Source organism: Bison bison, unplaced genomic scaffold (genome assembly GCF_000754665.1).
Source record: "Bison bison bison isolate TAMUID 2011002044 unplaced genomic scaffold, Bison_UMD1.0 scf7180017864384, whole genome shotgun sequence".
NCBI classification, from domain to species: Eukaryota; Metazoa; Chordata; class Mammalia; order Artiodactyla; family Bovidae; genus Bison; species Bison bison.
The window spans coordinates 8,694,202-8,705,228 of NW_011494956.1; the positions used below are offsets into that span (position 1 = coordinate 8,694,202).

An 11,027-nucleotide genomic window follows, 5' to 3' on the forward strand; every position below is an offset into this window, starting at 1 on the left:
GATTTCCTAGGCAAGAGTACTGGAGTGGGTTGCCACTGTGGGCAAAAGTTCATCGAGCTGTAGCAATAAAAACTAAATTTTAATACTATAAAAATTAATCAAAAACAGGCCTTTGCCACTATAATTCTAATCAGGTTTTTTTTGCCGGCATCAGACAAACTATCATAATCAGGAAAATCAAAGCCAACATGACCAACTGAAGGATTTAATTTTCACATATATATCAAATTGCTAACACCCAAGCATCAGGGAACACATGCAAACTAACCTCTAGTAAGTACTAATTGAATTCAACCCGTTTAGGAACCACAGTTTCTCAAAGTGGGAAAACAGAGCAGAGCAGTCGAATAGACTTTGAACTTTCAAGTGCTAAATAAGTGGCCATAAAACATATAAACAAGAATAAAGATTATTTAGTCTAGAAATATGACTGCAACTAGGCTTTACATCAATATCTCTTTTTAAAAAAAGTTTCCTTGATCTTAAGGAAAATTTATCTGGAGATCTGCCTTACAGATGAGAAACAGGGCAAGAAAGAATGGACTCCTCTTTCAATTTCACATGTTTCATTTAACATTTTGGTATCCAGTCTGGGAGAGGAAGTTCATTGTGACATATAGGTTGTTTGATGAACCCAAATTTTTCTGTTATAAAAATGTCAATCAATAAATACAGAAAGAATGATGGAATTTTAAAATATCACCATTTGGCAACCATCTTAATAATTTATTAGAGCCTCCCTGGAGGCTCAAACAGTAAAGAATCTGCCTGTAACTCAGGAAACCCAAGTTTGATCCCTGGGTTGGGAAGATCCCCTGGAGGAGGAAATGGTAACTCACCCCAGCATTCTTGCCTGGCAAATACCATGGAGAGAGGAGCCTGAAAGGCTACAGGGTTACAAAGAATTGGACACGACTGAGTGACGAACACTTTCACTTTTTTTTCACTGATTAAAGCAAGGATCATCAATGGACATTAAACTTACTGGGTGAAAGTTTGAAGAGTGATAGGATATTTATATAGTCTCAAAGTATCTCCATATCAGATGTTCATTAACTGCAAAAGACATTTATTAATTTCAGATTTCTGCATAATGAAGAAACCTGGCACCACATTATCAAGTGACCAACAAACATCATATTAAACTAATAGATACCACATACTTCTTAAGATGATGTACTGGCAAGCAGGACTGGACTCAGGTGGGAGAAATGAGGCATTTAGGGCTGACCTTGTACTTGCATGTAGCTAAGAATGGATATCTCCTTAAATGTTGTGCACTGGGTACTTCCTCTGCTTTATCCAAGTCCCAGCCCTGTTTAAGAAGAGCAAGTTGCTTTTGTGCTGCTCTGGCCCAAAGTGCATAACCTGAATCAAATCACAAAGAAACATGAGATGAACTCAAAATGAAGGACTTTTGGGACTTCCCTGGTGGTCCAGTGGCTAAGACTCTGAGCTCTGAATGCAGGAGGCCCCAGTTTGATCCAGGCTTCCCTGGTAGCTCAGACAGTAAAGAATCTGCCTGCAATGCAGGAGACACAGGTTTGATCCCTGAGTTGGGAAGATACCCTGAAGAAGGGAATGGCTTCCCTTCTCCCATGGAGTGGGAACCCACTCCAGTATTCTTGCCTGGAGAATCCCATGGACAGAGGAGCCTGGTGGGCTACAGTCCATGGGGTTGCAAAGAGTTGGACATGACTGAGTGACTAACATACACACACACACACACACTCCTGTTTGATCCCCTGGTCAGGGAACTAGATTTTACAAGCCACAATTAAGACCAGGGGCTGCCAAATAAATATTATAAATAAAAATTCTAAATTATTTTTAAATGAAGGACTATCTACAAAATGACTGCCTTATACTTTTCAAAAATGTCAGTATCTCTAAAGACAAAAACAGAGCAATGGTCCCAAGCGAAAGGAGACTAAAAAATATGACACTGAATGCAACACACAGTGTGGGGTTTTCATTTTCTGTGAGGGGCACTGTTGTGAGAATTGGTGAAATCTGAATAAGAACACTAGATTAGCTAATGGCTTTGTGTACGATGATTATGCAAGAGGATATATTTGTTTTTAGGAAGGTCTGACCCAAGTGGGCATCATGCCAGCAACTTGCTCTCAAATGGTTCAGAAAAAAATATGGGTAAATATATAAATAGAAAAAGATAAGCTTAATACGGTAAAATGTTAATGTTTCAGAAATCTGGGCAGAGGGTATATGGGAATTCTTTGTGCTATCTTGTAACTTTTCTGTAAGTCTGAAGCTGTGTCAAAATAATTTTTAAAATCAAATCTCTAATAGGAGAAGTTAGGGAGAATAGGAAGAAGGCAGCATGTACAAAGCAGCAGTGCATTTTCCAAACTAAAGGCCAGGGCCTCAATCTGCAGGATCACATCTAAGAAGACAACACATGAGAAGACCAGAACATTGAATTTTAATAGAAAATCTTAAAGGCCCCGGAGAGAAAAGATAGAGTTCCCACAAAAGAATGAGAATTAGACTGGCAGCAGACTTCTCATTAGTAATTACACCTAGAAGCCAATGAAACAGTGTTTTCAGAGTGCAAACTAGTATTCTCTGTGTGTGCAACTAGTTTTCAGAGTGCAAACTAGTATTCAGTGTGAAACTAGTATTCTCTACTATGTCAAACTATCTTTTAAGAGTGAAGATATATGTTTAGATATTCAGAAACTATGGAGGTTTATTCCTCAAAGATCCTCACTGAAAGGACTACTTGTTGAGCCCTATATCAAGGTCACAGGTGTGGAGCTCTGCAACAGGGTCACAGGATAAAAATTTCTGGAATTGATCAAGCCCCATAGCAACTGTGGCCATGACACAGATCTAAACCAGCCAGTTCCCTGACCTCATATTAGGTAAAATACCCACCCTATTACCCAACCTGGGCTTCCCTGGTGGCTCAGAGAGTAAACAATCTGCCTGCAGTGCAGAAGACCTGGGTCAGGAAGATCCCCTGGAGAAAGAATGGCAACCCACTCCAGAATTCTTGCCTGAAGAATTCCATGAACAGAGGAACCTGGCAGGCTTCAGTAAATGGGGTCACGAAGAGTCAGACACGACTGAGCGACTAACACTCATTACCCACCCTATTCAGTTAAGTTCAGTTCAGTAGTTCAGTCGTGTCTGACTCTTTGCGACCCCATAAACTGCAGCACACCAGGCCTCCCTGTCCATCACCAACTCCCAGAGCCTACTCAAACTCATGCCCATTGAGTCAGTGATGCCATCCAACCATCTCATCCTCTGTCATCCCCTTCTCCTCCTACCCCCAATCCCTCCCAGCATCAGGGTCTTTTCAAATGAGTCAGCTCTTCGCATCAGGTGGCCAAAGTATTGGAGTTTCAGCTTCAGCATCAGTCCTTCCAATGAACACCCAGGACTGATTTCCTTTAGGATGGATTGGTTGGATCTCCTATAGGTCTATAGCATCCTAATCAATCATCTGATGCCAGAATTCCAGTAGGAATTTTTTCTGTCTTGAGGCTATAACAATTGACTGCTAGTCTGCAAAAAGGTTCAGCTCTCCCTTGAGCCAGCCTGCTGTTCTAACCACGTCTCCCTTTTTAATAAATTTTATTCTCCTCTCATTCTGTCTCATGTATGGAAATTCTTTTCCAGGCCACTCATGGACTATGACACTACTTACTGGTATAATCTGAGAAAAATGAAACTGGCCTAGAAAGATGAAAATTGATTGAGATATGAAAAGCATTGCTGGGAAAATAAGATAGTGGAAGTGTTAGTTGCTCAGTTGTGTCCAATTCTTTGTGACTCCACGGACTGTAGCCTGCCAGGCTCTTCTGTCCATGAAACTCTCCAGGCAAGAATACTGGAGTGGGTTGCCATGCCTTTCTTCAGGGGATCTTCCTGACCTAGGGATCAAATCCAGGTCTCCTGCATTACAGGCATATTGTTTACAATCTGAGCCACCAGGGAAGACCAATAAACGTGTTGCTGCTGCTGCTGCTGTGAAGTCGCTTCAGTCGTGTCCAACTCTGTGCGACCCCATAGACGGCAGCCCACCAGGCTCCCCCGTCCCTGGGATTCTCCAGGCAAGAACACTGGAGTGGGTTGCCATTTCCTTCTCCAGTGTGTGAAAGTGAAAAGTGAAAGGGAAGTTGCTCAGTCGTGTCCGACCCTCAGCGACCCCATGGACTTCAGCCTACCAGGCTCCTCTATCCATGGGATTTTCCAGGCAAGAGTACTGGAGTGGGGTGCCATTGCCTTCTCCGAAAAAATGTGTTACTAAATCTAAATACGGAGAGACTTAGAGACAGCGAGTGCACATTCCAGCTGAGCTCAAATAAGACATTCTGCCTTCTTGTTTCACTCTTCATACTGTAAACAGATGTCCTTCCTATAGTCTATTCAGTGCCACGTTTTTCACATGCTTGTGCTTTTTGTTGGTGATTTTATGTTTAAAATGGCCCCAAGTATAGTACTGAAATGCTCTGAAGTGCTCTGCAGCCCAGGCAGGCCACAATATATACTGCAGGGAGAATACGCGTGTTAGATACACTTCACTCAGGCATCAATTATAGTGCTGTTGGCTCTAAGTTCAATGGCAATGAATCAACAATATTAAATGACATGTCTTTAAAAACCGAGCAACTAAAAAAATAAATAAATAAAAACCGAGCAACTGAACACACACACACAAATGGAAACACACATTGAACAAGGTCAGAACATTGATCAGCTGTTGCAAATGTGACCAGAAAATGCAGGAGCCTAACCCTGTATTTCCTCTGGGAGAAATGATTCAGTATTGGCCAATTCAGTGTTGGCCATAACCTTCTAGAGCATAACTACTGCAAATTATGAGCGTCTACTATAATTCTTTTTCAGTTAACTTAGCATCTACTGTTTACTCTTTATGGTGTTTTCTTTCTTTCTTTACTTTGTGTTCTTAGTTAATTAGATTTTATTCTGAGTTTCATCCTCTTTATAGTTAAAGGATCTATCTTAATATTTCAGGATGAGAGAGTTTATTAAAGTGTATTATCTAGAGTTTACAAAACAGGGCTTTTCCTTCCTTGACAGGATAAAATGTAAGTATGCCTACTGAATGTTCTCATTGCTAAGAACCATATCAAGCAGTGTGGATTCACTCAAGTCATAGGAATGAATCAGGAATTTTCAAGCTATTGTTTAGCTTTACATAAACATTTCATTTGGTAAAAATCCCTGTGTGTGCTAAGTCACTTCAGTCGTGTCCAACTCTGTGTGACCCCATGGACTATAGCCCGCCAGGCTCCTCTGTCCGTGGGATTCTCCAGGCAAGAATACTAAAGTGGGTTGTCATGCCCTCTTCCAGGGGATCTTCCCGACCCAGGGATCGAACCTGTGTCTCTTATGTCTCCTGCATTGGCAGGCAGTTTCTTTACCACTAGAGCAACCTAGGAAGCTCCAAAACCCCTAGGTTCAAACATCTGGCTCTTCTGAACTGGCAACTTCTTTCTGGGATGGGGTGTATATGAAATGACTGAGATCAATCAGCTAAATTCAAGAGTTCTGAGTTATATATGTAGATAACATCACCTTATAGTAAAGGACTCGGAATACTGAGTGTAAAAGGGACTTTTTAGGGTGATGGAGACATTTTCTATCTTAATGGTGGTGGTTGTGGTTACATGGCTACATATGTTTGTCAAAATTCATTGAACTGTACATCTCAATAAATATGACTTAAAAAAAAAAAGAATCCTGTGGAATCCGGGAAGAAAATAATGCCAATAGAAGCTAAGCAGTAGAGAGCAGTTTCCTTCTTTATTTTGGCTTATTCCTAGTCAAAAGGCTGAGATAGTTTTATTTTTGAAAACTTACCTTAAATCTAGTAACAGCTTGTTTTCCACATTTTCTTCTACAGTATCATTTTTTATTTTGGATTTAAAATTGCCTTCTACCAAAAATTCAAAATTTTCCTCAAAATACAAAGTTTTATTTGTATCCAAGAGTGTTTTCAGCCATTCTTGAATGTGGTTTAAATCTTAACTCACAGAACTCATTTATCTGAGATTTTATAATGTCCCTAGTTGAAGAAGGGCTTCTGCAGTGGCTCAGCAGGAAAGAATCTGTCCGCCAATGCAGGAGATGTGGAAAACTAGGTTTGTTCCCTGGGTTGGGCAGATCTCCTGGAAAAAGAAATGGCAACCCACTCCAGCATTCTTGCTTCAAAAACCTCACAGACCGAGGAGCCTGGCACTGGCATGCTACAGTCCATGGGGTTGCAAAGAGCCGGACATGACCGAGTGACTAAACAATTCATTGAATAAAGGATTCTGACCACGAGTGAAACAGGATGACTGGGGTGAGGAGGGGAGGCAGAATGGCCTTGCTTCAGAATTTTCCGGCTTCTGGGTGTTCACAAACATGAAAGTTGTGTTTAAAAACCTGGTCACAGAGGGCTCCTTCCCCTCCCACAAGGTATATAGACAGGTGAGTGAATGAAAAGATTTCCTGGCACTTAATCCCTTTCAGGAGGGAAGAGTTTAAGACACGACGAATGGGTCAGCTCAAGTTTCTTACACTGAATGCCTCAGAAGGGCATGGAGATGGGCAGATACCTGGGCAGGTGTGGCTCTGGTTTCCCAGAGATTAGATGGCAATCTTTTCTGAGGCTCCCAGCAGCTCAGTCATGTAGAGGACACTGATTTCACCAGGGCCCCTGCCAGGTCTAGACACGCCATGGACCTTTTCAGCTCCCTCTCTGCTAAGGACAGGAGACATCTTCCACATGGTGGCAGCTACGCCGTGGAGTTTGTACAGACCTATCAGGTGGCAGGATATGTTCTTGTTTACTTCTGGAAACAGGTTGATATTTCAGGCTATCTGAAGGCCCACTGTATAGGGGAAGAAGCCTGCTTTCTTTACAAACTAGCTGTGCAGCCTTGAGGGGGTGGTTTTTCCCCCACAGTAACAGCACAGTGCGCCTCCCAGGGTTCTGGAGAGAATTAGTTCAGGATCGTACAAGTAAGGTCATAGCGACTGACACAACTGTTACTCACATGACTCCTTTCTCTCTGCACAGATACGAAATTCACGTTTCCCTTTATGCTTTGTTTGCTAGGAAGCAAGGAACTAAGCTTTCCTTTTTTATTTAAAAATTAACTTCCTTTAGCCTGTGTTTTCTGGTATAGTTTTTCAACTTCAGTTTCCAGTTCTCCCCTAGATTTTGGTCTGACCCAAAGTCTTCTTTTATTTTCAGGTCTTGATGAACATCTAGCCTGAGAACTTGAATTTCTGGATTTCCCCCCCACTCCCCCTTCAGTTTGACTGGTTTGGGGAGTGAATGGGCTTAACAAGAAGGCAAGCAAGGACCTCAGCAGAACAATGGGGAGAATTGTCAGGGGCTGGATCTTAAATTGGCCCAGATGGAGGAAGCCAGCTCTGAGTAGTCTGTATAGGGTGGACAGCCTTCATCCTTGCTGATGTCAGTATTCAGGGATTTCTGAATGGGGAACTGGGGACTGTGGTAGTCAGAGTGTGTGCAGACAGCATTCCAGACCACCTGGGGGTCCAGATGAGCGTGTCCAGGCTTTGAGGGCTCTGCAAAGGTGGGGAGGATTATGGCATTTTTTATAGTTTTTATTGGAGTATAGTTGTTATAGCAATCCACTCCAGCACTCTTGCCTGGAAAATCCCATGGACAGAGGAGCCTGATAGGCTATAGTCCATGGGGTCGCAAAGAGTCGGACACGACTGAGCAACTTCACTCACTCGCTCAGTTGTTTTACAAGATTGTGTTAGTTTTGAGTGTACAGTAATGTGAATCAGGTATATACATATACCCACTCTTTTTTTTTTTTCCCATATACCCACTCTTTTTTGGATTCTTTTGCCATATATAGGTCATTACAGAGTATCGGGTAGAGTTCCCTGCGCCATACAGTAAGTCCTTATTAGCTATCTATTGTATATATAGCAGCGTGTATATGTTAGTCTCAATCTCCCAATTTATCCCTCCCTTCCCCCACTTCCCCCCTGGTGGGAGGATTATGGTTCTCTGGGAATTGAAGCTTGTACAATTTGGAGGGCCCCATTTAAGAAAATAATACAAAAAGAATCCACTTTTGCAGATGCCATAAATCACAGGACACTGAACAGCCTGCTAGGGCTCTGCTCAGGGCCTTGGCAGGGGCCTCTGCAAAGTGGGGAACATGAAGCCATACCACCCAAGTCCACCCGTGTCCTATAGAGGTGTTTCGGGCAGGACTGCAAACACAGCCATGAGCAAAGGTACTGAGGCAGGAGCCTAACCCAAGTTAGACTGAGCTCATGAACAAGAGTGAAGAGAAAGGAGGCTCACATGGGGTTCTGGAGCTCAGTCCCGGTGTTCCAGCTGCCAGGCTCAGGGCTGGCAGCTCCAGACCCCCCTCCACATGAGAAGGGCTGCATCTGTGGTCAGAGGACAACACGCCCAGATGAAGTACAGACGTTAGGAAGGTCGCACTGCCCTCTGCGTCTTGTGGCCACATCAGGCAGAAGGTAAAGTCTGATAAGGACTTGCAAATATTAAGTTGTTTGTTCACTTATTCATTCAGCAGTTACTTTGTGCATCTTGGAGGGGAAAAGACTCAGGGTACTCACTGTCTAAAAGCAGTGGCTGGCACCTAAGCATGAAGTAACCAGGATCCCAAAGGAAGTCCCCTGTGGACCCCTGCTCTCTGAGTAGTGAGGAAAACTGTTCTGGTTTTAGCATCAAAAGTCCTGTGTTTTAAGAAACCCCTCAGACCAGGCAAATAGGGACAGTCGGTCATCCTAGGAGGGAGGGACAGTGGCCAGTTTCCTTGGAGGGAGAAGGGCATCAGGTGCGAGAGGGTGGGGGCGGCGTCCCTGGGCTCAGCCCTGAAGCCCCATTCACTTCCCTTCAGGGAGTGGCAGGGAATGGTGGCCTCATAGACTTTCTGGTCCAGCCCTGAGGAATGAATCCACATTTCTCAAGAGTGTGGGAGGCTGCTCCAAGTTTTAATTCTGGGCCTGCCGCTAGACGAGAAAGTGTAAGGAGAGACAGTGGCTGGGAATGAGCCTGGAAGAAAGCCTTAGTGGCCACCTCTGGGGCCTGAGCCCAGAACAGAGGGGAGCAGCAACCGAGTCAGATGCAGATGTGACGGAACTCAGAGCAACTCCCTGAATCAAGAACAATGAACCAAGGGGCTTCCCTGGCAGTCCAGTGGCTAAGATTCAAAGCTCCCAATGCAGGGGGATGGGTTCCATCCCTGGTTGGGGAACTAAGAGTCCATATGCCACTCCGTACAGTTAATGAAGAACAATAAACCAATCCACTAGCAAAGGGACTTTCAGAGTCTCTGAACCCTGTAGCCACTTGCTCCTTTTCCTGACGACAGAGCAGGTTTAGAACAAACAGCAGAGAACAAGGAACTTGGAAGGAATACAGCGTCCCTTTGTCCCCCTAGGTCTCTCCTACACAATGGTCTGTCCAGATTAGGGAACTGGCTCTGGATTTTTAATCTGATATCTTCATGTTTCATTTATCCCACACCTGCCTGAAACCACATGCCAAGTATTGTGTATATAAACAAGCTCTTGAGAAGACAGCATTCACCAGGGTCTTGAAGTTGTTCAAAGGACTTCCCTGGTGGTCCAGTGGCTAAGATTTCAAGCTCCCAATGCAGGGGGCCTGGGTTCAGTTCCTGGTGGGGGAAGTAGGTTCCTCATGAAGCAATTAAAGATCCTCATGCTGCAACTAAGATCTGGTGCAGCCAAATAAATAAATATAAAAAAAATTTTTTAAGTTGTTCAAGATCAGAAACAGATTAAGAAACATAAGACTAAGTGGTTTCTAAGCCTCCTATTTTGTGTGTGTGTGTTCAATGAATTTATTTTTTTGCCCACAAGTTGATTTTGTTCCAACCCCAAAGATAAAATGTTGCTTCAAAGAATTCCTGACCCTAGGAAGGTGGACTCTCCAGTCTGCAGGGGGCTGGGAGAGGATTCCTTTCAATGCATTTTAGGGTTCTTGTTCATTTTTACCTGTGGTCAACCTAGGACCTCGTAGGGCATGGTCTTTCAGTGTTCCTCGTCCAGGCGTAAAGGGCCATCCCAGCGACCACTACCGGCACAGCTGGCCTCACCGCAGACCCTATGGCCTTTAAACTCATAGACAGAGAAGCCCTTGCCCCATGGAAGATGTATGCACTTTTCACTACTGTCATCTTCTCAAGGTATCAGAGTTCGCCCCTTTTGAAGGAAGCCGAGCTCTCTCCTCTTCCACTCTCAGCTCTACCTAGGCTAGATCAGCAAATGGACTTGGGACTGCTGGTTCCTTTCTTTCTCTCCTGTGCATCACACCCCACCACCACGGCTTCTTAGAAAAGCAGTAGCTTCCCAGAAACCATGTTTCTAAGATCACGCATGCGTCCCCCTATTTTCATAGTCTGTGATTCTTTGATAATACTCAAGATATTTGATGTGAATGTATAAAAATGATCACACAGTAAAGTGTAGGTGTCCAAGAAGCCCAAGCATTATCACTTTGAGAAATATACTAAATATTCAAATCAGGGAATACAAAACAGCTTTCACTTGTGAAAGAGTATTTGTGATGGCTAACTTCATGTGTCACTAGACCAGGCTAGTGGGCACACTGTGGGTACCCAATTTTTTGGACAAGCATCAACCTAGATGTCAGATATTTTTTAGAGGTGATTAACATTTAAATCCGGAGAAAGTGATGGCACCCCACTCCAGGACTCTTGCCTGGAAAATCCCATGGTCAGAGGAGCCTGGTGGACTGCAGTCCAGGGGGTCGCTAAGAGTCGGACACGACTGAGCGACTTCACCTTCACTTTTCACTTTCATGCATTGGAGGAGGAAATGGCAACCCACTCCAGTGTTCTTGCCTGGAGAATCCCAGGGATGGGGTAGCCTGGTGGGCTGACGTCTATAGGGTCGCACAGAGTCGGACACAACTGAAGTGACTTAGCAGCAGCAACATTTAAATCAATGAATTCTGAGGGCTTCCCTGGTGGCTGGGT

At 43.8% G+C, this 11,027-nt stretch overlaps 1 protein-coding gene across 1 annotated transcript in view; it reads left to right on the forward strand.

Annotated features, from left to right (window-relative positions):
* The first annotated feature begins 6,717 nt into the window (after positions 1-6,717).
* The window catches only part of GK5 (glycerol kinase 5 (putative)), an 85,559-nt gene continuing 81,249 nt past the window's right edge, over positions 6,718-11,027 (forward strand). Inside the window, exon 1 of the mRNA XM_010858296.1 lies at positions 6,718-6,874. Within this exon, the coding sequence (XP_010856598.1) occupies positions 6,718-6,874 (157 nt within the window). The remainder of the gene's footprint in view (positions 6,875-11,027) is intronic.